This window comes from Gadus macrocephalus, chromosome 4 (assembly GCF_031168955.1).
Source record: "Gadus macrocephalus chromosome 4, ASM3116895v1".
NCBI classification, from domain to species: Eukaryota; Metazoa; Chordata; class Actinopteri; order Gadiformes; family Gadidae; genus Gadus; species Gadus macrocephalus.
In genome coordinates, this window is record NC_082385.1 from 33,297,399 (window position 1) to 33,324,262 (window position 26,864).

Consider the following 26,864-nt stretch of genomic DNA (forward strand, 5'->3'; position numbering starts at 1 on the left):
CACACACACACACACACACACACACACACACCAACAAGCGAGCAGAAGACCAAACGCAACTAAATGAAGAGCAGACTGTATCGCTATAATGAAAGGTTCCACTTTCGCAAGGGGCGCCACTGAAGAACGTTGTTCATCACTGACCTCTCTGGAGGCCCTGAAGGTTGTGCTCTGTCCTGGGTGTCCTGGAGGAGAGCTGGGCGTGGCTGGTGGGATGGTGTTGGCCTGAGGACGAGTGTGTGTGTGTGTGTGTGTGTGTGTGTGTGTGTGTGTGTGTGTGTGTGTGTGTGTGTGTGTGTGTGTGTGTGTGTGTGTGTGTGTGTGTGTGTGTGTGTGTGTGTGTGTGTGTGTGTGTGTTCTCCTGCCGTGGGGTTTCACCCTGTGTGTGTGTGTGTTCACCCTGGCATGGGGTTCTACACATGTGTGTGTGTGTGTGTGTGGGGGGGGGGGGGGGTCCCACCTGGCATCGGGTTGTATGTGTGTGGGTTTCACCTGGCGTGTGTGTGTGTGTGTGTGTGTGTGTGTGTGTGTGTGTGTGTGTGTGTGTGTGTGTGTGTGTGTGTGTGTGTGTGTGTGTGTGTGGGGGGGGGGGGTCTTGCCTGCTCTGATGGGTATCGTGTACTTGAGGGTACGTGGGATCCATAAAGAGAGTCTGAAGTTGTAAAATGACCTGAATGGGTCTTCCTGACGACCTTCAGAGCTGTAGGGGGGCGGCTCTTCCTGTGTCTGGTCCCTCCCTCAGGTCCAGGCCTCCTCTGGCTGAACTCTACCATTGGTTACCGGGCTAGGTGAACCTGGGAGAAGGGTTCCCTTACATCAGAACCGATCTGGGACCTGTCCCAGCTAGGGCTCTCTTCAAGCTGGAGTTGTGCTTTTCTTCAGCGGAGGACGTAAGGAACCCTTCACTTGGCGCTTTGGAGATGCGTGGAGAGGAGCGTTGCAGTGTGTGCCATGGTTCTCTGATGAAGACCTTGGTCGTGTTCTACTGGCTGAGAGGAAGGACACACACGTCTTCCTCTTGGCCCTTTTCCTTCAGATTCCTTCCGCCATCTTGAAGGATATTCCAGCTCATGTAGCTGACGTCACAACAGATTCTCAAACCCCTGGTTTCTCCTGAGGGGCGTGTCTGCAGACCTGTAGACTTCAGACACTGCTCTGTGTCCCAGCATGCATCTGCTCACTCACACATCCATCAGCAGGCCAGCGCTCTAGCGGTGGAGATGCAGATCCAGGAGTTCAGGCATTGGGGTTCATTGAATCAGCAGTCCTCTCTCCATAAGGCCCGCTCCTCTCTTCCTCCACTGGAGCTGTAGATGTGTTGGTTGACATGAGGGTTATTGGTGATGATGTCAGGGGGATGTTGCAGGGTCATGGTCGGCTCTCTGAGCTCGACCTTTAGATTGGATCTGTATGGTTTGAACCCTGAATTCTCCACATAATTCAGTTTATTGTAAAATGTAGTCACTGGTTTGCACTGAAGGATTCCATTGGTGTTAGGGTTTGAGGTTTAAGGTCGTTGTGGGACCTACATGGTAGTTCTGCTCTTCGTACGGTTTGAGTGTTTTAACTTGTACACACTGGGTGCACAGCAATAGAGGTAGACTGAATAGTAGTGATGACCAACAGCAACAAACAGATCTCCTCAAGGTCAGTCTGCTGGCTGTGTTTTGATGAAGACCACCGCTGGACTTCAGGATCTTCCTCCGCTCAGCTCCAGGTGAGGCGCTGGTCATTCTTTTCTTTGGTTGGTTTATATAATTAGGGTTTATATAATTTGAATACAATTGTATATTAAAGTTACTCTTGATATTTCTACAACTGTCATGACCGTTGCCTTTGTTATTACAAAAAGCCTGCAAAGTTCACTTGTGAAATTCACTGCAATTAAACCACACATTATACATGATTGTGTTCATTTCACTTACCTTTTGGCATGTCCTTAATGCCAGCTACCTCTTGTTTTGACTTTCTAATCGTTCTCTTTCTACTGCCATTATTTTCTAGTTCATATCTTGTATTGTATCACAATCGGCAATCGTGGTTGAAGAGGATCCACTTAAAAAGGTCCCTGGTTAAATGTCTAGATCTCAGTGATGGTTGAGTCAGTTCATGCCGGTCCTCGCTCTAGAATGAAGCATTATTCTGATAGGACAGAGTCCGAAGAATCCTAGCATTGGTCACCCTTCACTCCTTGTTTGCAGTGGTGGCAGGTCATCAAATTTGTGGGTGGGTCGCAGTAATGGACGGGAGGGAAAACATTTTGAATGTGGTACATTTTATTTCCGCTCTCTCAAAAAAAAAAAAAAAAGTATCATGTGTAATCATGGACTAACATGAACAAAAACACAACTTTTACATACGGTTAGACGGATAGATAACGACGGATCGATTAATAGATTCATTCAATCAACCTACATAAAATAAAATTAAGTCCAGCAGCTTTGTTTCTGTTTTGTATTGTAGGCTACTTATCCAACCACATCTAGCACCTTTTGTAGTGTCTTGCAGCACTGGCATCTATGTCGAAACAGCAAACATGCCTGCAGCAAAATTAGCCTTCCCACTGCATCTACAGCGGTGTTAATTTAGTTGACTAAGACTATGACGAAAACTAAATAAAAAGTCAGATATGATGACAAAGACTGCGACGAATATAACTGATTATGGTCGACAAATAATAGAGAAGCAATAATTAATTATGTGTGAAAAAAAAGATTTTTACACATGTAAAAGACATTGTCAATCATGTTTTTAATCAGTGCTGCTGTAGTCAAGTTACCTAATTTATCATCCTTAGATATATCTAATTTATCCTTCAGCATATACTGTATCACCATAACTCTTCCTTTTTCAAATGTTATATTTACAAAATGGAAGACTTATGGGTGTTGAAGTTCAGAAGCCTGACAGCTGATCTCGAAGACGTCGCCCGTCAAAAGGCAATTCTCGCTCGGGAGTACAAATGGAGCGATATTGAAAACCTCCCCAAACCCGACAAACTTGTGTTTGTCGGGTTTGGGGAGGTTTTCAATATCTATAGATATATTTTTCAATACATAAATAAAAGATATTGTGGCGACTCCTCCTGGGTCGCGCAGGGGATCCTGGGAGTCGGTGCTGATGTTGACAAAAGGGGCTTTAGTCGTCCTTGTTTTGTTATTTGGTTAAGTGGGGTTGACGGGTTCGGGGTGAGTCGGGGCGGAGCGCAATCACTGCGTGACCCGACGGGAGGTGTTGGCTGTGGTCCTGGCCGTGCGGCCTTTCAGACCGTACCTGCATGGCAAGCGCTTCCTGATCCGCACCGACCGCGCGTCCCTCACGTGGCGCCTCAGTTCTAAGAACCCTGAGGGCCAGGTGGCTCGATGGCTGGAGGTTTTACAGGAGTAGGACTTCGAGATCCAGCATGGGGCGGGGCGTCTCCACAGCAGCGCCGACGCACTCTCCCGGCGGCCCTGTGCGGTCCTGGAGTGTCGCTACTGCCTGCGGCAGGAGGAGCGGGCCCACGAGTCTCCGATGGTGGCGGGCGGCTCTCCAGACCACCGAGGCTGACCGGACCATCGGTGAGGCGGAGGGGTGGCTCCCGCTGACGGCGCGCCAGTTGGAGCAGCAGCAGCGGGCCGACGAGGCCCTGGCGTTGGCGAGCTCAGCATTTGTTTTAGAAATGCACACAACACTGCCTTTTGCCTTGCGTGACCCCCCTACACCTGAATATTTATATTATTTGTAAAGTGGGGTTGATGGGTTTGGGCTGTTATTTGGTTGGGTGTAGTTCCATGTTCAAGTCAATATGTGTGTCTATCGTCGCTGCCACCATCATGACATGTTTGTTCGTTGGGTGTGCTGTTTCCTTATACGTTGTTGGTGATGAATAAAAGTAGCCTGCAGTCGTGCGGTGTGTGGGACGCAGAGCTACAGTTGACTTAAGCCTGACTCTGTGTACTTCTTGGCCGGGAAATGGAGGAAAACACCTTTCCCGAGTGGGGATTGCCCACGGTGCATCCAAAGGAGCAGGACACAGAGTAATGGCCCGGCGTGAGTAATTTACTAGAATTCTCAAAACAAAAGTATTTTCTTCAAGTATAATTATTTACAATTTCAAACACAAATTATATTAACTAAAAAAATCATGGACAATATGCCGCTCTGGAGGCGGGGCAGCGCCCCAGCTGGCCGGAGGTGTCGGCGCGAGGGCCTGATGTGAAGGCCTACCACTCCCAGTGGGGATGCTTCCGGCTCCACAACGGGGTGGTCCACCGCAGCTGGCAGGACCCTAGGGGTAAGGGAGACATTCTGCAGCTGTTGGTGCCCCGTGCGCTTCGTCCCCAGGCGCTGCAGCTGGTCCACGGCTCGGTGGGAGCGGGGCACTACGGGTGGCAGCCCCTGGGGGGGTTCAGCGGCCTTGCCGGCGGCGCCGGGCCCCGGGACACCTGAGAGACGACGTGTCGGGTGACAGGGTCGTCGTCGGGGACGACTGACCGCTCAGGGGGGAGCTTTGTGGGGACCCCTCCGGTGTCGCGCTGGGGATCCTGGGAGTTGGTGTTGATGTTCACAAGAGGGGCTTTTGTCGTCCTTGTTTTGTTGTTTGGTTGAGTGGGGTTGGCGGGTTCGGGGTGTTATTTGGTTGCGTGTGGTTGTGAGTTGTTCAATGTTAATATGTGTGTTTATCGTTGCAGTCGTGCGGTGTGTGGGACGCAGAGCTACAGGTGACTTAAGCCTGACTCTGTGTACTTCTTGGCCGCCGCTACAATATTTATGTTTAGGTTTTTATTTGAATTAGAAGGGATTTAGGATTTGCCAATGTCCAGCAGGTCACCCTAAAATTGACCAGAATGCAGGAAATCACATTCACGGTCGTAGCTCATTTTCTCATGGGCGGTCGGGACAAATTCTCTGTGTGGGCAAAGCAGAGAAAGGGGAGGTAACCTTTTCCCCGTATTTTTTATTGAACTTGTTGATGCAAAGCGATCCTCAGGATCCTTAGCAAGAAATACAGGCTTGATGCAAATAATACCTTGTTTTCTTTCCATTCTTTTTTTTACCCTTCTGCATTGGTTCTTATTGGTGGTTTGTTGAACTTACAGGTTCCTCTTTGATGAATGACTAAAAGTAAGCCAAGAGGCCGTTTATCAAATCCAGGCTCTGTTATTGCATGTGGAACCACTAGGGGGCACGTACACACGTACGTACATACACACACACACACACACACACACACACACACACACACACACACACACACACACACACACACACACACACACACACACACACACACACACACACACACACACACACACACACACACGCAAACACACGCACACACACACGCACGCACACCGTGAGGACCCAGTCGGGTCTTTGACCCCGCCCCTGCTGTGTGTATGCGTGTGTTTCCCTCCCTCCTACTTAGGAGATTGTCTGCAGGTGTGGACGGACGGTGCTGCAGGAGCCTGGCCAGACAACAGACCGGCGGGGTATACTACGAACCTCGCTGAAAATACCCAGCCATTCGACAGAGACGCAACTCACGATCAGAGTTAAATGGTACTACGAAGCTCACTTAGGATTAGAGGGGTTTTATATGCGTCTGAAAAAACCCCAGTACAGAAACAATAGGGGCTAAGCAGCTTCGCTGCTCGGACACCTAATAAGGTACGTCCAACCTGCCTTATTCTATAATTTAGGGAATTCACTTTAATTAATTTTACTCTGCAATAACTTGAATGGAACTTCAGATGTTTGGGGACAAGCAGCAGTGTGTGTGTGTGTGTGTGTGTGTGTGTGTGTGTGTGTGTGTGTGTGTGTGTGTGTGTGTGTGTGTGTGTGTGTGTGTGTGTGTGTGTGTGTGTGTGTGTGTGTGTGTGTGTGTGTGTGTGTGTGTGTGTGTGTGTGTGTGTGTGTGTGTGTGTGTGTGTGTGTGTGTGCGTGCGATGACACCAGTGAACGAGTCTCTCTGGTCTCTTTGATGAAAGCTTCCTTCTCCCTCCTCAAAGGGCCGTTCAGGATGCTGCCAAGTTACGGGTGCAATGGAGACGGTGTCTCGCAGAGCGCTCAGAGAGCAGATGTTCTCGTGTGGTAACATTGCCCTCTGCTGTCCACATCCGCTCACTACACACACAGGGACGCAAGATCATACGGGACTTGCTTTTCACCAACTTGACATCAGTAACGCACACACACACACACACACACACACTCATGCACACAGTAAGGTGAATTGAATGAAGACTTTTTTGTTTTGAAGTATGAATCTAAATCAGTCAAATCAGACTCATCCCTTTAATTAAAATGAGGGAGGTCATATAAGATCAAACACAGAGCTGAAATAGCCTCTTACTGTTACCAAGTGAGAACCTGCGTTGGGTTTCACTAATTAGCTCACCTGCCGCAGCTCGCCTGCCTTTCTTAATTAGTTAATTGGTTGCATCTGGTGCGTTTCACTTAAGAGGGAGCCGGACAGTACGTTGGAGTTCTCCACTGGCAGTGTAGCGTCTCCCAAACGCGGTATGTTGTGTTCCCAGAAATCAGAACGTGTGTTTAATGTTTTGTTGAGGTCTGTTGTAACTTATTTGACATCTCTTCCTGTTTCATAGGTTAAAGACTTTTTGAAGTAAGGAGGAGCATCTCATCTGAACCTGATGTGAGTAGAATTGTGTGGTAAAGCACAACTGTGATGACTTGTATGTTGAATATAAATCACTGATAATGTGCGAAGGAAATCGGGGATTGTGGTGGTTTAACTCTCATTTGAAATTTAATTAATGAGTCTACCTGAAATTAACATTTTAGAAACTATACATTCAAACTTGTCAAAGTAAGAGGTAAATCACTCTTGACTAATGACAGTCAAATAATTAGTGTAACTTATATAAAAAAGCTGGATTAGTTAATTATCTTAATCATTATTTAAAAGTTTGATGATCCCAAAAGCCCTGCATTTGTGTTGTCATTCATTTATCTGATTTAATGGAGATGGTAGATGTTGAACTGTGGGACAGTGCCCAAGTTTGGTGACCATGAGTAAACTGTTCCTTCCTTCAAAGGTCTAGCATGGATATTTAACTGCAGTTCTGTGAGTATCCCAACTTAACCATGAAGATGAACTGCAAACTGTAAGTGATTAGTTTCTCATTACTCTTGGGCACATTGATGTACTTTGGCTTCCTGGCGAGTTAACCTGTTAGCTGAAGGTTGATCTGAGAAGTGAGGATGTTTTATTGGTTCATGGGTTACTGAGGTGTTTGTTTTATGTTGGTTTTAATGGTTTGTTAAAACGGTTACAGGTTCTAAGTTATTGTTGTAAGCTGGAGTAATGGGTTGGGTTCTGATATCTTCAGTCTTCTTTCCAGCTACTCTCCTGAGCTCTGCATCTTCATCACATGAGTGTTGCTTTACTGATGAGGTTGTGGTCTGAGTGAGCAGAGGTGCATACTGGGATACAGAGCTGTCTGAAGTCTACATGTCTGTAGACGCGCCCCCTCAGGGGAAACCGAGTGTTTGAGAAACCGTCGTGACGTCAGTTACCTGGACTAGAATGTTCTTTAAGATGGAGACAGGGATTCAGAAGGAGAAACGCCAGGGGGAGATGAGGGGGGCTCCTCATCTCAACGACTGAAACACAACTACAGTCTGACACAAAGAACCATGGAACACATTCAACAGTCCCCTCCAGGCATCGTGAATCCTCAGGAACAGTTTCATTTCCAATAAGGTCTTATTTGGGGCCATCCCCAGATGTATCCTGCTCCTCAAGAGCCACCCCCCTCCACTGGGTTGTCTTCTGAACAGATGACTTCCTTCCTGTCGTCAGGCTGACTAAAGCTGCACCGTTTGCATCTGTGAAGGCCCCTCATTCAGGAAACCACTGGACTACAAAGACATGACTTCAGAGACGTTGAATCAACCTTGGAGACGCCAAGAATAATCCATCACCAATGTGGGACGCCACTGAAGAATGTTGTGCATAATTTACGTCTCTGGAGACATTGGTTGTTCTGTTCTGGGTGCCCTGGCAGGAGAGCTGGGGTTGGATGATGGAATGTTCTTTGGCATGAGGCTTTTACCCTGCATGATTGTTTGGCATTTTATGGCTCAGTGGTGTGTGTGGGTTTGACATGAGATGGATGATTTTTGAGCATCTGGCATGGGGTTCTACGCGTGTTTGGTTCCACTTGGCATGGGGTTCTACGTCCGTGTCCTGGGTTCTGTGTGTGTGTGTGTGTGTGTGTGTGTGTGTGTGTGTGTGTGTGTCCTGCTTGCTTTGACGGTGATAATGTTCATACGGGGTTCTGTGTGGTTGGCTTGGGATATTGGAATGGTCAACTAAATCATCCCTGATGGACAGCCACACGTTTACTTAAGGGCCTCCAGTAGACGTGAAGAGCCCTGAGCGACGCTCCGGAGCGATATCCAACACACTGGGCAGGAAGGAGAGTATCCAACTCGAGTGTAAAAGGATGCAAGCAGCGTGTTCAGATCAGTGACTTCAAACTAGGACTACACCCATCAGGATCAATGGAGGATGGACACCTAAAGGAATTCCACAAGGAGAGTCTGACGTTGGAAATGGACCTAAATGGATATTCAAGATGACCTTCAGACCTGCAAGGAGACGGCTCTTCATACCTGGCTGGATTGATGGAGAGCCCTGTGGATCTTGTCTCGCTCTCAGTTGCACGTCTTCGCAGGCTGAACTGTATTTGTTTCGGACAGGACTAGCTGAACGATTGGTTCTGATTTAAGGGAACCAATCGTGGGAACTCCAACTAGTGCGCTCTTCGAGCTGAAGTTGTGCTCTTCAGCTGAGGTAAGGAAACCTTCACTGGGGCTTCAAGGTGTAAAGAGGAGGACTGTTTCAAAGTGTTCCATGGTACTCTGATGAGGACCGTTGTTGTGTTCCACTGGCTGAGGGGAAGAACCCTCACATCTTCCTCTTGGCCTTTCTCCTCTGAGAATCCTGCCGCCATCTTGAAGGATATTCTAGCGCATGTAACTTATGTCACGACACATTCTCAAACACTTGGTTTCTCCTGAGGGGCTTGTCTATAGAACTGAAGACGTCAGACAGCACTGTATCCCAGCATGCATCTCTGCTCTCAGACCACACCCCCATGAGTAGGATGCAACACTAGCGATGGAGATGTAGAGTTTTATAAGTAACGAGGGACAAGACAAAGGTGATTAGAACACAATGGCATGTCAAGTCTGGAAATCTTTAAACCATGAAGATGGTTGGATAGTTCAGGAATTGGGCTTTATTTTAGTATGGGCAGTCCTTATTGAATGATTCCATTGTTTTTAGGCAAGGATTTGTTGTTGTGGGATGTACATGGTAGTTTGGTTCTTCGTATGGTTTTGATTGATATAACTTGTACACACTGGGTGCATAATAATTTAAAGGTACACTGAATAGTAGTAATGACCAACGGCAACAAACAGATCTCCTCAAGGTAAGTCTGTTGGCTGTGTTTTCATGAAGACCATCACTGGACTTTAGGATCTTCCTCCGTTCAGCTCAAGGTGAGGCGCTGGTTATGTTTTTTCTTTGGTTGGTTCCGGCTGGAATGTTTGGATTCCAGTCGGACGGTTTGTGCTTCCCGCCGTGGAAGGTTTTGAGTGCGGTCACTTGATTTAGTCCCAATGGATAGCATAGAACGTTGTAGTCTTGACAACCATTAGAAGCCACCTAGCAGTTAGTTGGATAGGAATCTGGCTGAACGTTCTGGATTGTATTTGCGTAACCTCGAGCCGTTGCCAACGGAAACTATTTTTCAGTCAGTTTCCATTGGGAAATGTTTTCCCCTTATCTTAAACAACTTAAGTTTGATATTAAATACATACTGACACGTACAATCGTACAATATGTTGATAATTTCCGATGGTTGCGGCGTACTTTTAACCACGTTAACGGGACTCTCGCTGCGTACGAAACGGCATTCTACTTGCGGGCCCATTTCTGACATCAGTGAAGGCTGAAAAACATTTCAAGGTGGAAGGCAATTTGACATTTCTTCAGCGGAACCCAGCACCTGAATATGGCGAGTAAATTTGATTTAATATCAATACTACTTGGTGTTCTTTGTTACTTCTATCTGCTGTCATTAATTGCCACATAAGTTAAACCCTACCTAATGGAATGACGTTAAACAATGACTTTGGTGCTGAGTTACCAACTGGATAATATCAAAGCTAAAATAATGGCCGTCCTTCCCATGTGTTACAGTAGAAGATACTCTGTATCTGTACAAGGTTAAAAAGGTAACATGTAGTTTGTCCCAAGGTGTCCACCTCCTCACCCAGAGCCAGACCTCCACCTCCTCACAAGTCCTCCAGAACAGGTCAGTGCTCTTGTGTGTGAGTAGTGGTCAGTTTCAATGCATGGCCTGAACCACATCTTTAAACTTTTAGACTGCTCTGTCTTCATTCCCAAAATGGAATGCTCATGTCTGGTCTCAAGTATTTTCCAGCCTTGGGTTATAAAATAATAGTTAATTTAATTGTGTAACTAGGTTTTGGATGAGTCAATTAAGTTTATTGTCGGGCAAATGCTGATATAAATCTGCTGCTGCAGCTGAAAGGCGAGGCTGGGGACCGGAGGCTTGTGGTGCCAGGGTGGACCGGAGACTGAGGCTGGAGACCAGGGGCCTGCAGCACCGGACCAGGGGGTAACCGTCACCAAGCTCATCTCAAACACTAAAATCCACGGTAGTTTAGGTCTGGTTTTAATCATATTATGACTTTATCTGTGCCAAGCTGTGATTTGAGTTAATTCATACCAGGTTTATGTAGGAGTCATTATTGTTACTAGTGCTGCTATGACCGTAGTGGATGAATTGCGGAATGCGACAATCTGCAGACGTTGTCTAATTTAAGTGTTCAAATATGTTTTAAATTCGTCTTCCATTTTACAAGTGAACCTCAGATGCAGGAGGTGGGGTGTGTTGTGTCCCCAGGTGATTTACTGCTGAGACCAACTGTTTGTAACCAGACCAGGAATCCATGGCTGAAGGAGCTGATGGAGGAGCCGTGCTGAAGGAGCTGATGGAGGAGCCGTGCTGAAGGCCCTGCCTGGTGGAGGAGCTGACGGAGGCCCTGCCTGGTGGAGGATGTCTGTCGTGGGGTAGATGGAGCCTGACTCTGAAGTGATTATCACACTCACTGCCACTTCTTGTAGAATACTGCTACCACAAACTACCGGCGTTTGTACCACATATACCAGACGACTACATCTGTTTTACCACATGTTGAAGCAAGACTTCTGCTGTTTGTTCCAGACCAGGACTCTGTCTGAGGAGAGCTGATGGAGGAGCTGAGACGCTGGAGGACGACTAGGAATCGACCAACAAGGATTCCTCGTAAGTTTGTATTTACTTACATGGTTGACTTAAAGGGCAAAATACAGCTGTTACTTTGACATGCGTTAACAAACTACTGCTGTGTTTTCTTACTAGGACGTGTTTCTGGAGCGGAGGCGAGCTGGTAGGGGAGCCATGAATCTGGAGGATGACCATGACTCTACCAACAAGGATTGTAAGTTTGTATTAACCTAACAAAGTGGAAATAAAGGGCTTAAAATGAGACAAACTACATGTTTGTTACCAGACGTTGGGGCCAGACTTGCGCTGTTTGTTCCAGACCAGGACTCTGGGTGAGGAGAGCTGATGGAGGAGCCAAGACCCTGGAGGACGACATCACTCTACCAACAAGGATCCTCGTAAGTTTGCATTAAGTAAACAGAGTGGACTTGTTGTAACGCAGGATTAGTTTGTCCAGTAGAAGTTAAGGCATACTACTGTGGTTGGTTACCAGACAAACTACAGCTGCTACTTTGTTACGCGCCATTAGAGCCCAACTACTCCTGTGTTTGTGACCTTACATTAGAGACAAACTACTACTGTGTTTGTTACCTTACATTAGAGACCAACTACTCCTGTGTTTGTTACCTTTCATTAGAGACAAATTACTGCTGTGTTTGTTACCTTACATTAGAGACAAATTACATTTGTAACCAGACAAGGAATCTGGAGGACTGACGGAGAAGCTGTACATCTGGAAGGCAAATCCTGAGGACGACCAGGACTCTACCATCAAGGATTCCTCGTAAGTTTGCATTATCTGGATATAGTGGACTAGGTAGGGGGTTGGGGGTTCAACTCACAGACCAATGGTGCCGACATTCAAGTCCTCAGGATACAGTGATGCGTCCTTGAGCAAGGCACCCTAAAGCCTGCCTGCTCATTAATTACTTATCTTTGGTTCAGAAAATGTTGCATCTTTTGAATATTGAATCTAATCAATGTCCTTGTTTGGTCCGGGCAGACGCACCTGAGCTGAACCCGCCCTGATCCTGACATCCTGCTGGTCCCGTCTCCTCAGTTCATCTGAGCCTCGTCCTCCAGAAGACCTGCTGAGCTCAGCGGTCTGAGGCTGATGGATCAATGACCTCCAGTGGGAGTGATCTTCTTGACCCCACATGTAACCTTGTGCTTCCACACGCCTTTCCCTCACGTTTGTCACTAACCTCACTACTTCACTACTCTCTACTGCTTCCTCTTCCTTCTCTGTGGTTCGAACCTTTACACTGAAGGCGCGTCTTCCTGCCCTCAGAGGGTTTAGCGTTAGGGTTGAGAGTCAGGGTTTAGAGTCAGGGACAGAGCTGGTCAGGGAGGACTGCTTTTACACAAACCTCTTCACTTGCTTTCGGAATGGTGGTGACATTTTGAAAAGATTCATTTGGGAAAATGTTTTCATCTGCTTCCCTTTACAAAATTGTATTGAACTTCTGTCAAGTGTTTTTGTTTATATATTAAAATCCCACATTGACTTCTACATGTTTGGTGCGGTTCATTTAATTGTCCTTTTAACTTGGTTAATGTCAAGCTAAACTCCTGCAATACATTTAATATACATGATTGTTATTCAGCAATGTTCACATAATCCATTTAGTAAAAATATGAAACCTCAATATTACTACAAAATTCAAGCCTATTCATGTATTTAACAATGTACATACTGCCCTGCAGGCCATTCTCTGCTACTACAACACTTTCAAACCACCAACCCATCTCACATCAATGTACTATAGCTACGTTGGTTCAAACGGAAAATGTAGTTTGGTGCGAGACTGTTGTCCAGCAGAGGGAGCTGTCATACACCTTAATTATGCAGGGATGTCTGTGTATTTACATTTTAAAATGTTCATGTGCTGGTCTTGTTTGTCTGCAAATAACTCTGTGGATAAGCAGCACAGCAGTCAGGTAGCTATTTTATGCTAAAATAAACTGCATATTTTGTTGATTTATGTGAAGCATTATGATTTTTTTTTTCATGCAAATTAAAGCATAGAAATAATTTTGGCTTTTTATTTTTCCGTCTGGGCTAAGCCCCGGATGTTTATGAGACCTAGAAACACCCCTGCCGTCGACGGCGTTCCCATGGACGGGCCGGACGTCAGTTGGCGGAGGACGGGGTCCGACCGATGACAGGGGGCCACAAAGGGCCTCCTCCAACGCCCCCCACTCCAGCTCACACTTAGCCAGTATCCTGTGTACTTATACTCATACTGAGCCAGTATCCTGTGTACATATACACATACTGAGCCAGTATCCTGGGTACTTATACACATACTGAGCCAGTAACCTGTGTACTTATATGCTCATACTGAGCCAGTAACATGTGTACTTATACTCATACTGAGCCAGTATCCTGTGTACTTGTACTCATACTGAGCCAGTATCCTGTGTACTTGTACTCATACTGAGCCAGTATCCTGTGTACTTATACTCATACTGAGCCAGTATCCTGTGTACTTATACTCATACTGAGCCAGTAACCTGTGTACTTATACTAATACTGAGCCAGTTACCTGTGTACTTATACTCATACTGAGCCAGTAACATGTGTACTTATACTCATACTGAGCCAGTAACCTGTGTACTTATACTCATACTGAGCCAGTAACATGTGTACTTATACTCGTACTGAGCCAGTAACCTGTGTACTTATATGCTCATACTGAGCCAGTAACCTGTGTACTTATACTCATACTGAGCCAGTATCCTGTGTACTTGTACTCATACTGAGCCAGTATCCTGTGTACTTGTACTCATACTGAGCCAGTATCCTGTGTACTTATACTGAGCCACTAACCTGTGTACTTATACTCATACTGAGCCAGTATCCTGGGTACTTATACTCATACTTAGGCGGTGTCCTGTGTACTTATACTCGGTGGCGTCACAAGGCTGTTTTATTCGGGGCTAAAGCGCCGGATATTATTTAAATAGCCCTGAATACAATTTTTGGGTAAAATAAAAGAATATTTTTCTCTCTATATATATATATATATATATATATATATATATATACATATATATACATATATACATATATATATATTAGACCCACTTCCATTCATTTTACTCTGAAATAGATTGAATAGAACTTTAGATGTTTGGGGATAAGCAGCAAAGCAGTCAGGTAGCTATTTAAAGCTGTTTTTTTGTATGCCCAAAGGGATACTTTTCTTTTCCCTCTGGGCTAAGTCCCGGATGTTTATGAAACCTAGAATCGGCTGCGTCTCTTGCGGCGGCGGCGGCGGCGGCGTCTCTTGCGGCGGCGGCGTCTCTTGCGGAGGCGCAGGCGGCGCCGCCGCAAGAGACGCAGCAGCTGTACATGTGAGCCGTCTTTTAGTGCCTTGCGTCGGCTCCATACATGGCTCAGGAGGACCACAGCCCAAAGCAGACTCCAGCTCCTAGCTGTGATGTCCATTGAGTAGGAGTTGCTTGAAAGAATTGAACACCAAAGGGTCATTGACAGGTTTGCCACCCTCAAAGTGCGGCGACATAGATTTTTTGGGCTTTTTGGGTTGACCTTCTTTTTATTCTTTTTTTTTTGCTCTTGATGTGAAGCATGTATTATTATCAATTATTGATGACTTATATTGGTTTATGAAAGTTCAGATAGGTGTGCAACCAAGTAGAATAGAGATGGCCATCCGTAAATAATTAACAGAAGATTGGTTGTCCAAGTCCCTTGTACATAGTACTTTGTTCAATGACAATAAAGTTGAATATAATCTAATCGAATGACTGTTGATACAAAAGGAGGCACTTGGAGTTAACGGTCAGGGGTCTGTCTGTGTGAACTGGCACAATAAAGCTGGTGTTCTGGAAAGGGCTAAAAAAAAATAGAAATAATCCGTATTTTGGAGTTAGTTTAACCAATGTTAAAATGAAAGTTATTTTTTGACATATTTTCTTTTTTGTGTGGAAAAAATGGTGGGTGGTGGCAGTGGGGCTCATTGGGTGCTCAGCACCCCTAAACCTCTGACCCTAGAATGACCCCTGCTTCTAGTCATTCTTGCTTTGCTTGAATTCTGGAATAATTTTGGGGGGGAGTGCATGAGGTTTGGTCAGAAGGCCTGATGTAGGCTAGATTGGATGGAATGCGTGTTGTGAATTGAGAACAGCCAGCTCACGATGTGATACAGCGTTCAGCTGTGCAACAAATATATTTTTATTTTTCAATCTTGACGACTTTTGTAGTGCTGTGTGTAGCCACACCTTTGGCCCTTCTGAACTTAAACACGCAGTTAATATCCTTTCATAACTCCTCTTGTTTATGTTGGTAGCTTAGCCATGTCATGTCACGTTGTCAACATTGGATACATGGAGCAGAACATAGAGGGTCATTTGTCCGATGCTGTTTGGAAACGTTTTCTTCATAAAGCGTGCCAGACAGATTTTACATTTCATTCCTTTAATTAGCTCCATGGGTATGCCGTCTTTCAGAACCTTTCATCACCGGCACTAAAGAGAAAAAAAAGAGTGCATCCTCATTGTACTCAGCACTTCTGAATGCGTCTCTGTCCCCGGCACATTTCAAACCAAACTGACGACCATGTGCTTTGCGACTTTATCATTTACACGCATCATTTTAAATGTATATTGTTTATACCTTATTTTTGGTTTGCCCTGTTTGTTCTGTTTGTCTTCACTTTATAATAGAATCGATATAACTGACTTTCTATTTGGGTGGGGTTGATATTATAATATCTAACTATGACTGACTGTCTGTTTGGTGGGGTATTATTATTTAGGAGTCTATGTTTAACTTGATTCATATCGATGCATACACAAATGATCATATGCAATTTTCTGAGCATATAAACTATATGTATACAGTGTCCATCGTTTTTTATCTTTATTTTAATCTTACATTTATTTTTATTATATTTTATACTTGTATTTATCACTAAATCTCTCTTTGCTCTACTTTTGATTTTGACCCTTATCCCTTTGGGATTAATATGAGAGAGAGAGAGAGAGAGAGAGAGAGAGAGAGAGAGAGAGAGAGAGAGAGAGAGAGAGAGAGAGAGAGAGAGAGAGAGAGAGAGAGAGAGAGAGAGAGAGAGAGAGAGAGAGAGAGAGAGAGAGAGTCTGTGGGCTACAGGTAAACCAGTTGACCTCCTTAGTAAGTTAATGATTGATGGTTTTACTGACAGCTCTTCCTCAGGTCCAGCTCGTTTCCTGATTTGATCCGAGCAGCGTGGATACTCTCCTAAAGATCTCTTTACTATGTTTGTTAATTTTGTTTGTCCTGTCTGTTTCCTAACTCTGAAAAGTGGTTTTGTTCTCCTTCAAATTAGAAGTGTTCCCTTAGCTTTTCTTACATTAGGGTTAGGGGTTAGGTGTTGTCTGTATTTTGATACGTTGGGAGTCACATGATTTCACCGCAGACGATACAATTGTACTTTGTAGACTAGAAGTCACTTTAGTTCCACTGTTTTAACCTCCAACATCGTGACACCTGGTGCTTCATAGCTTTATAGGGACTTCATCAAACCTTTGCTCCGTCTTATCTTATCACTTGATAAGGTTCTGCGTGTGTGTTCTGGTGAAGCCCTGCCCTGGCCTCATCATAAAGGCTTTACACGTAGTGAGCTGTGTTCAAAGTTCCTTCCTCATTCAATCTGTCTTCACTGAGGAGCCCAGCTGCTCAGTCTTTACTCAGAACCTTTAGAACCGTGTTCACGTTCTGGCTCCGTTCTGAACACTTACTTGGTGTTTTGTGAACAACTGAATCTCTTCCTTCAACGGATCTTACTTTCCTTCTTTTGTGCTTTTATATTTTCATACAACACGGGTCACGACATGTTTTCATCACAGAGAAGCTAAGGTACAGCTCGTTAAATGTCATGGTTTCTTTCGATGATTGGTCATATATTCGCTGGAACAATGAAGATCCCCCTTTTGGGATTAATACAGTTAATCGTGTGTGTGTGTGTGTGTGTGTGTGTGTGTGTGTGTGTGTGTGTGTGTGTGTGTGTGTGTGTGTGTGTGTGTGTGTGTGTGTGTGTGTGTGTGTGTGTGTGTGTGTGTGTGGGCATGGAGTTGGTACAGGTAATTCAGTTAGTTAATGATTGATGGTTTTACTGACAGCTCTGACTCAGGTCCAGGTCAGGTCCTGATCTGAGGTGTTTCTGACAGCGTGGATAAGATCTCTTTACTATGTATATTTGGTTTGTTGTCTTGTCTTTTTCCTAAGTCTGAAAAGCCTTTACTCGTTTTCTTCTCCTTCAAAGTAATACAAAGTAATACAAATGTTTCCTTAGCTTTTCATCAGATTGTATTTTGATTTGTTGGGAGTCACAGCAGACGATACAAAGTACAGCAGAACTTAATACCCTTGACGTAACTTTAGTCCCGCTGTTTAACCTCGAACCTCATTACTGAGACATGTTGGATTGTGCAAGTGTGTATCTATCTAGACATAGATAGTGATAGAGTGTGTGCTTGTGTGTGTGTGTGTGTGTGTGTGTGTGTGTGTGTGTGTGTGTGTGTGTGTGTGTGTGTGTGTGTGTGTGTGTGTGTGTGTGTGTTTGTATCAGAGACGAGGAGGATATACAGTCTTTTCCACAAGAATTTCCCACCTGGTACCAAATACAATCCACAGAAACAATATGTAGTTGTGCTTGTGTCCAAGGTCTCCAGTCTACTATGGATGAGGAGAGAGAGGAGAGGGGTCCTACCTCTAAGAAAGCTCTGTCTGGGGAACATGGTCGCCGGAGCAAAGCTAAGAGGTAAGAAGAAGATCTCTCTGTCTGTGACTGTTGTCCATCTTAGAGCTTAGCAGTGATACATCCTGACTCCATCATTAGTCTTAGTAAAAGCTGTGTGTGTGTGTGTGTGTGTGTGTGTTGAAGGCCAGAGAAGCAGCAGAGAGCAGACTCCCCTGGACCCAGCTGTGTCTCCATGAAGAGTGACCGCTCAATGCCTAGACTTTGGAACTTTACAAATGGAAATCAGTCTATTGAGAAGAGGTGAGGATTTAAACAGTGTCCCTTCGGAGGTGGTGTGAATGAGAGGAGGGATAAGGCTGTTTAGTGATGTGGGTGACATGGTCTGATCTTGTTTATCTAGAAGAGTCCAGCAGCAGAGAGCAGACTCCCCTGGACCCAGCTGTGTCTCCATGAAGAGTGACCACTCTATGAATCGACCTCCTAACCTTAAAGATGGACGACCCTCAGGAGAGGAGAGGTAGGAGTACTAAACAGACAATAACAACAGAACAGTTATACATCAGAGATGATAAAAACACAGCATCTATCAAACAACCATAAATCCTGGTTCTTGTTTTTCTAGAAGAGTCCAGCAGCAGAGAGCAGACTCCCCTGGACCCAGCTGTGTCTCCATGAAGAGTGACCGCTCTATGGGTAGACTTTGGAACTTTACAAAGGGAAATCAGTCTATTGAGATGAGGTGAGGATTTAAACAGTGTCCCGTCTGAGGTGGTGTGAATGAGAGGAGGGATAAGGCTGTTTTAGTGATGTGGTTGACATGGTGTGAATGAGAGGAGGGATAAGGCTGTTTTAGTGATGTGGTTGACATGGTGAATGAGAGGAGGGATAAGGCTGTTTAGTGATGTGGTTGACATGGTGAATGAGAGGAGGGATAAGGCTGTTTTAGTGATGTGGTTGACATGGTGAATGAGAGGAGGGATAAGGCTGTTTTAGTGATGTGGTTGACATGGTGAATGAGAGGAGGGATAAGGCTGTTTAGTGATGTGGTTGACATGGTGAATGAGAGGAGGGATAAGGCTGTTTTAGTGATGCGGTTGACATGGTGTGAATGAGAGGAGGGGTAAGGCTGTTTAGTGATGTGGTTGACATGGTGAATGAGAGGAGGGATAAGGCTGTTTTAGTGATGTGGTTGACATGGTGTGAATGAGAGGAGGGATAAGGCTGTTTAGTGATGTGGTTGACATGGTGAATGAGAGGAGGGATAAGGCTGTTTAGTGATGTGGTTGACATGGTGAATGAGAGGAGGGATAAGGCTGTTTAGTGATGTGGTTGACATGGTGAATGAGAGGAGGGATAAGGCTGTTTTAGTGATGTGGTTGACATGGTGAATGAGAGGAGGGATAAGGCTGTTTTAGTGATGTGGTTGACATGGTGAATGAGAGGAGGGATAAGGCTGTTTTAGTGATGTGGTTGACATGGTGAATGAGAGGAGGGATAAGGCTGTTTTAGTGATGTGGTTGACATGGTGAATGAGAGGAGGGATAAGGCTGTTTAGTGATATGGTTGACATGGTGTGAATGAGAGGAGGGATAAGGCTGTTTTAGTGATGTGGTTGACATGGTGTGAATGAGAGGAGGGATAAGGCTGTTTAGTGATGTGGTTGACATGGTGAATGAGAGGAGGGATAAGGCTGTTTTAGTGATGTGGTTGACATGGTGAATGAGAGGAGGGATAAGGCTGTTTAGTGATGTGTTTGACATGGTGAATGAGAGGAGGGATAAGGCTGTTTAGTGATGTGGTTGACATGGTGTGAATGAGAGGAGGGATAAGGCTGTTTAGTGATGTGGTTGACATGGTGAATGAGAGGAGGGATAAGGCTGTTTAGTGATGTGGTTGACATGGTGAATGAGAGGAGGGGTAAGGCTGTTTTAGTGATGTGGTTGACATGGTGAATGAGAGGAGGGATAAGGCTGTTTTAGTGATGTGGTTGACATGGTCTGATCTTGTTTATCTAGAAGAGTCCAGCAGGAGAGAGCAGACTCCCCTGGACCCAGCTGTGTCTCCATGAAGAGTGACCGATCTATGGATCATCCTCCTCTCTTTAAAGATGGACGCCCCTCCAGAGAGGAGAGGTAGGAGTATTAAACAGACAATGACAACAGAACAGTTGGTTGTTATCAGACTCTACTGATACCCTCTCTCACAATCCATCATGAACTAACGGAAGAGCCCAGCTCAAAAGTACAGTGAAAGAGAAATTAAGTGATAAATAAAAATGAAAAATACATAAAAAAAATTAATAAAGATAAAAAAAGAATAATAACTAAAGAAATTCAATTACACAGAATACTTGTACAGTATAATTATAAAGATATTTGCAGACAATAATATTCTCTCTCTCTCTCTCTCTCTCTCTCTCTCTCTCTCTCTCTCTCTCTCTCTCTCTCCCCCCCTTGTATGTTTACTGTGTGTGTGTGTGTGTGTGTGTGTGTGTGTGTGTGTGTGTGTGTGTGTGTGTGTGTGTGTGTGTGTGTGTGTGTGTGTGTGTGTGTGTGTGTTCTCTCCACAGTCAACCCCACCAGATGTCAAAGGTTACCAGTGCTCAGTCTATACAGCAGCATCAAACAGAGCTGATCAAGGTGTTTATATTTCCTACAAGACGTTTGACTTCAGCTCTACATGATCATTAGAAATCATCTCTTGTGGTGCTCATAGTCTCCGGGCTTCCCTCTTTAGACCAGCGGACGTGAATCCAGGACAGATGCTTCTGATGTCCTCAGTGAGTTCAGAGTAAAGTCCTCCTTGATGTTTGTTCTGTTCCAGAGGGCTGAGGAGAACGCACACGCTTTCCTAGACAAGGAGCTGAAGAAGCTCTGGAGGGATCTCTTCTCAGATTACCCACAATGCTCAGAGAGTCAGAGGGAGGAGGAGGAGTTGGCTGGTAAGAACGAGGAGCAGAGGAGGCGCGCCATTGAGGGAGTGGTGGACATCACAAAGCTCTGCCTGATGGAGATGAACCAGGAGGAACTGGCCGACACACTGTGGGGCGGTAAGAGACTCTTATTTTGAAGACAGAGGAGACTATTATTTTGAAGCGCAGAAGACTCTTATCTTGAAAACAGAATGAAAATGTATATTTTAGAGAGTAGTATGAGACTCTTATTTGTTCTGTTCGGACTAAATTACATAATCTAATTTAGTGTTAAGAGATTTTGTCGTTTTTAATTCATCAATGTGGAGATATCTTTCTTCTTGGGGGTTTAATGGTTTGATCCAGATACGAACGGTTATTGTGGGTCGATCAGGTTGAATGGTTTGTTCCAGAAATGTAGGGTTATTGGGGGGGGATCAGGTTAAAAGGTTTGATCGTTATGTAGGGTTATTGTGGGGGTTTCATGTCAAATGGTGTGATCCAGATATATAGGGATATTGTGGTTCGATCAAGTTAAATGGTTTGATCCAGATATGAAAGGTTATTGTGCGTCCATCAGGTTAGAGAATGTCAAACCATAAATGGCAAATCAACAGCAGAATAACTATAAGTGGAATAAGTGGAAGAGATGCAGTACTATCTTGTTATATCAGCATATTTAGTTAATTTCCACTGATTCACTATCATTGTTATTGTCATTGGACTAATTATTTAGCTGTGTACATAAAGAACAAAACAACAAAAAATATGTATCCATTCCTTGTCACGACCAGCTTCTCGAACCGCAAGTAATGACTCAGTAAATATTGTGATGTTGATCATTTTAGAGGAAATACTAACATGCTTCCACTGATTTCACCATCCACTATCTGATGTTTTCTGTTCATTCCCATGTAGGATCTGCTGCTGTTGAGTGCCAACGTAAAATCAAGTCTCATTTGAAGAAGAAGTTAAAGTGTGTGTCTGAGGGAATCCCTAAAGCAGGAAATCCAACGGGTCTGAATGACTTCTTCACAGAGCTCTTCATCACAGAGAGAGGCAGCGGAGAGGTCAACAAAGAACATGAGGTCAGACTGATTGAAACAGCTTCCAGGAAACCAGCCAAGGAAGAAACACCAATCAAATGTGAAGACATCTTTAAACCCTTACCTGGACGAGATCAACCAATCAGAACAATAATGACAACTGGAGTGGCCGGCATTGGTAAAACCATCGTAACACAAAAGTTCACTCTGGACTGGGCTGAAGGCAAAGCCAACCACGACATACACTTCACATTTCTCTTAACTTTCAGAGAGCTGACTTTACTGAAAGAGAAAGAGTTTAGCTTGGTGGAACTTCTTCATCACTTCTTTATTGAGACCAAAGAAGCAGGAATCTGCCGATATGAACGGTTCAAAGTTCTCTTCATCTTGGATGGTCTGGATGAGTGTCGACTTCCTCTGGACTTCCAGAACAACCAGACCTGGACTGATGTCAAAGAGCCGTCCTCGGTGGACGTGCTGCTGACAAACCTCATCAGGGGCGACCTGCTTCCCTCCGCTCGCATCTGGATAACAACACGCCCTGCGGCAGCCAATCGCATCCCTGCTGAGTGTGTTGACATGGTGACAGAGGTGAGGGGGTTCACCGACCCACAGAAGGAGGAGTACTTCAGGAAGAGATTCAGAGAGGAGTCGCTGGCCAACACAATCATCTCCCACGTCAAGAAATCACGAAGCCTCCACATCATGTGTCACATCCCAGTCTTCTGTTGGATCACTGCTACAGTTCTGGAGGACCTCTTCAAAACATCCCAGACAGAAGAGATGCCCAAGACCGTGACTCAGATGTACAGCTACTTCCTTTGGGTTCAGTCGATACAGGGGGACAGGAAGTATCATGGGAGAGCTGAAACAGATCCATACTGGGGTCCTGAGAGCAGGAAGATTATTGTTTCTTTGGGAAAACTGGCTTTTAACCAACTGGAGAAAGGCAACCTGATCTTCTACGAGGCAGACCTGGCAGAGTGTCACATCGATATCAATGCAGCCTCAGTGTACTCAGGAGTGTTCACCAAGATCTTTAAAGAGGAGTTTGGGCTGTACCAGGACAAGGTGTTCTGCTTTGTCCATCTGAGCCTCCAGGAGTTTCTGGCTGCCCTTTATGTCTTTCTGTCCTTCATCAACGACGATGTCAATCTGCTCTCAGAAGAACCACCCACCTCTGGGGAAGATAAACTCCTCCTCCTCTACCAGAGTGCTGTGGACAAGGCCTTACAGAGTGAGAACGGACAACTGGACTTGTTCCTCCGCTTCCTCATGGGCCTCTCTCTGGAGACCAATCAGATTGTCCTACGAGGTCTGCTGGGACAGACAGGAACTAGCTCACTGACCAATACAAAAACAGTGTCTTACATCAAGGAGAAGATAGGTGGATATCTCTCTCCAGAGAGAAGCATCAACCTGTTCCACTGTCTGAATGAGCTGAACGACCGTTCTCTAGTGAAGGAGATCGAACAGTCCCTGACATCAGGAAGTCTCTCCAGAGATCTCTCTCCTGCTCAACTGTCAGCTCTGGCCTTCATCCTACTGACATCAGAAGAGGAGCTGGACGTGTTTGACCTGAAGAAATACTCTGCTTCAGAGGAGGGTCTTCTGAGGCTGCTGCCAGTGGTCAAAGCCTCTAAAACGTCTCTGTAGGTTCACTATAAACATGTATCACAATACTCCCAACACATTATACCTTATAGTAGAATATAAAAGTTATGATGACATAGAAATCATCTTTCGAGGTTATCTTATACCATGTATCTCAATATGCACAACGTTATATTGTGTAACAAGGTTGAAAAGTCAAACTCAAAAACGATTTATTATGAATTAAGAAATAAGGAAAGAAAAATGAATATTGTTTAATAATAGTTAAATACAGCTGTATTTAAATATGTAGCTATATATATAAATAATTATTGATACGCATAGATTCATAAATATACGTTTATTATTAATAACAGGTAACCCATTATTTTAAAACATTTTAACCTTGTTCACTACGTTTGGTTACATGGACACTGTTTGGGTTTAACCGTTAGGATGCGTTGACACAGACGTCCGGGTCATCTGGGGGAAGGGTGAGAGGTCACGAGTGAGAGGGAAAAAGGAGAGAGAGGGAAGAGACAAAGGAGGAGAGTACTTAATCCTTTGTAGAGATCGCCCAGCTAAATGATATTTAAGCATTTACTTATTAGTTGTAACCAGTAGCGGCACCATATAATTATGATTGCAGGAGCTACGGGGGGCTAGATTGTTTATAGCAGAGGCTGATATATTTTGACGCAAAAAATATTACTACACACTACAATATGATACGAATCAACCATTCAAATCACACAACAAGCAGCAACGGTCATCAACACTTACACAAATGAAAAATATGATTTCATCGTTCAGTTTTGTTACATATAAGTCAGTTCGATGTCTTCATTAATGATATATATAAATATATATATTATTATTATATTATTGTGGCGATCATGGCCGGCGTCACCACGTGCCGCATTTGATCCTGGGAGGGTCGGCGGCACCGAGGCAGTCGTGGTTGTGGGCGATAGGATGTGTGTTTCAGGTGTGTGTGTGTGTTTACTTAAAGTCTCTCTCAGGGTGGTGTGGATAATGGGACACGAGAGTGTCAGACTCTTATAACATGGGCTCCTGTCTGGTCGTTCCCGTGCTTCTCGCCACATTATTATTAAAAACATATTTTCAAATTAAATTAAATATTAGTCATAACAAAATGACTTGGGGTTTTGGGAGGGGGGGCTTGGCCTGTTTCAGGGGAGCTCAAGCCCCCGCTAGCCCCCTCCCCTTGTAACCGCCGCTGGTTGTAACCCTAATAAACAAAACATCTCTGTAGATGAACTATAGCATGTATTACAATACAACACAAAAAATACATAATACTTCAATAAAAAGTACAATTAAAATACTATACAAGTCTCAAACACTGCAAAAAACTCCAATATTGAATAAACATAAAGATCTAATGTATATATTAGTTAAATTAATAAGACATCGACTCAAATTTAAGATTTTCAACACAAGTCCTTCATTATGTTGAAATTAAAAGATCTAAGTTACTTTAACGTGTTCTGTTTATTGTGTGTTTAGGCTGAATGGCTGTGATCTGTCAGAGGGATGCTGTGAAGCTCTGGCCTCAGTTCTCAGCTCCAGCTCTAGTCTGAGAGAGCTGGAGCTGAGTACCAATGATCTGCAGGATTCAGGAGTGAAGCTGCTCTCTGCTGGACTGGGGAGTCCACACTGTACACTGGAAACTCTCAGGTCAGTTTCACTCAATGGTCAAACAGTTCCACCACAATTTCCCCATCAGAGGACAAGTATTGATCTGCTGTGCCCCAGTATTGATCTGCTGTGCCCCAGTAAAATCTCCCGTTCGAGTTTTAACAAGGTCCATATTTGACAGTGGATTAATTTAGTTTGATAATAAAGGTCAAATAATGGATTATTTTCGAATCCACAACATCAAAGAAACACAGTTTAACCCAAAATACAAGCTGAGGCGCGCACCTTGCGGTCCGGGTCCGTACACCGCGGCGTGCACATTACTGTCCGTGCACGACAGTGTGCATGTCGTAGACGGTGCACCGTGGCGCGCACGCAGCAATCCAGTGATCCTGGTTAATTTAATAGTCTCATAGATAATTGCTGCCTTGTATTCTTTTTTTTCCACATTTCCCACCCATGCAGTTTAGTGTTAAATGTTATGTAATTAAAATAAACATTGCCCGGATGTACACACAGCGTTGTTTAGGTTTTTTTAGTCAGAGAAGCTACGTAGGCAGTGTATACCGTTACCAACCCCCGTTTTGAGTCACTGGATCCACCCCCCCTCTGCGCTCCGGGACCTCCCATTTTACAAATTAACGTTATCTCTGATAGGGGGTCTGTTTCTGTTTTTACCACCAGCGCCGTGACATCTCTTTCCTCACCAACCAACTCTCCATCCTCCTCCTCCTCCTCCTCCTCCTCCTCCTCCTCAATCAAATACCTACTTATAATAACCGGATGCTGATTGGATAATATAATCCAATTAGGATTAATCTTCTTCTCTGGGTCATCCTGAATAGTGCATTTCTTTACATGCTCTTGAATAGTGCTGCGGTGACATTTAAATGAAACTTTGCACAAAGTATAAACCAGTGTTTTAGTTTTCTGATTAAAGCAGAGTGTCTTCAGGGGAACTTAAGTGGGTCGTGTTTCCAAATAAAGCGATCAAGCCGGCGCTGCAATACTGCCGCTATTTAACCCAGCACTGAACTAAACCTTGGCAGTCTGCGTGCATCGCAGCGCCATTACCACTCATCTTATCAAACACAAGACCTCAATCTCACTCTATTTGTGTTGCCATGACAGTAAAAGGTGTACCTTGGATTCAGTGTGTTAATGATGGTATAAGGTGTTTGTTTTATAGATTCCTATTCTATTCATAATCATGTAGTCAGACAGTAAGGTGGACTTTAGAGTAAAGTTTAATAATTTTTTCTTCTTAGAACTGAGTATTTTTATGGACATTTTCCGGAGTTTGCTGAATCTTTAGTTATCTGAATTCTAAATTAGTCATATTTAAAAAATCTACTGTATTGACATTTAGGTAAACTAATAAAACATTTCTAATAACAAATTTCAAATGCAAAATGAATCACAGTTCCTAACGTGTTCTGTTTATTTTGTGTGCAGCCTGAATGGCTGTGATCTGTCAGAGAGATGCTGTGAAGCTCTGGCCTCAGTTCTCAGCTCCAACTCCTCTAGTCTGAAAAAGCTGGACCTGAGTACCAATGATCTGCAGGATTCAGGAGTGAAGCTGCTCTCTGCTGGACTGGGGAGTCCACACTGTACACTGGAAACTCTCAGG

The 26,864-nt window shown here is 44.5% G+C and overlaps 2 protein-coding genes and 1 long non-coding RNA gene across 5 annotated transcripts in view; all 3 read left to right on the forward strand.

The window, feature by feature from the left end:
- The window catches only part of LOC132455348 (NACHT, LRR and PYD domains-containing protein 12-like), a 48,691-nt gene that overhangs the window by 19,208 nt on the left and 2,619 nt on the right, over positions 1 to 26,864 (forward strand). The window contains exons 12-13 of the mRNA XM_060049170.1: positions 25,103 to 25,273; positions 26,690 to 26,863. Of these exons, the coding sequence (XP_059905153.1) occupies positions 25,103 to 25,273; positions 26,690 to 26,863 (345 nt within the window). The remainder of the gene's footprint in view (positions 1 to 25,102; positions 25,274 to 26,689; position 26,864) is intronic.
- LOC132455438 (uncharacterized) lies at positions 5,401 to 13,417 on the forward strand. 3 transcript variants are annotated; one of them, XR_009525222.1, is made up of 12 exons: positions 5,402 to 5,652; positions 5,994 to 6,075; positions 6,447 to 6,504; positions 6,594 to 6,640; positions 7,044 to 10,337; positions 10,571 to 10,664; positions 10,988 to 11,141; positions 11,274 to 11,354; positions 11,451 to 11,529; positions 11,602 to 11,728; positions 11,989 to 12,132; positions 12,319 to 13,415. It is a non-coding gene; the product is annotated as an uncharacterized LOC132455438 (long non-coding RNA). The 3 variants fall into 3 exon arrangements; XR_009525223.1 differs by having other exon boundaries at positions 5,401 to 5,652; positions 5,994 to 6,504; positions 10,993 to 11,141; positions 12,319 to 13,417; XR_009525221.1 differs by having other exon boundaries at positions 5,994 to 6,504; positions 12,319 to 13,417.
- The window catches only part of LOC132455349 (NACHT, LRR and PYD domains-containing protein 12-like), a 47,006-nt gene continuing 36,741 nt past the window's right edge, over positions 16,600 to 26,864 (forward strand). The window contains exons 1-3 of the mRNA XM_060049173.1: positions 16,600 to 17,178; positions 17,986 to 18,082; positions 20,041 to 20,154. Of these exons, the coding sequence (XP_059905156.1) occupies positions 18,000 to 18,082; positions 20,041 to 20,154 (197 nt within the window). The 5' untranslated portion in view covers positions 16,600 to 17,178; positions 17,986 to 17,999. The remainder of the gene's footprint in view (positions 17,179 to 17,985; positions 18,083 to 20,040; positions 20,155 to 26,864) is intronic.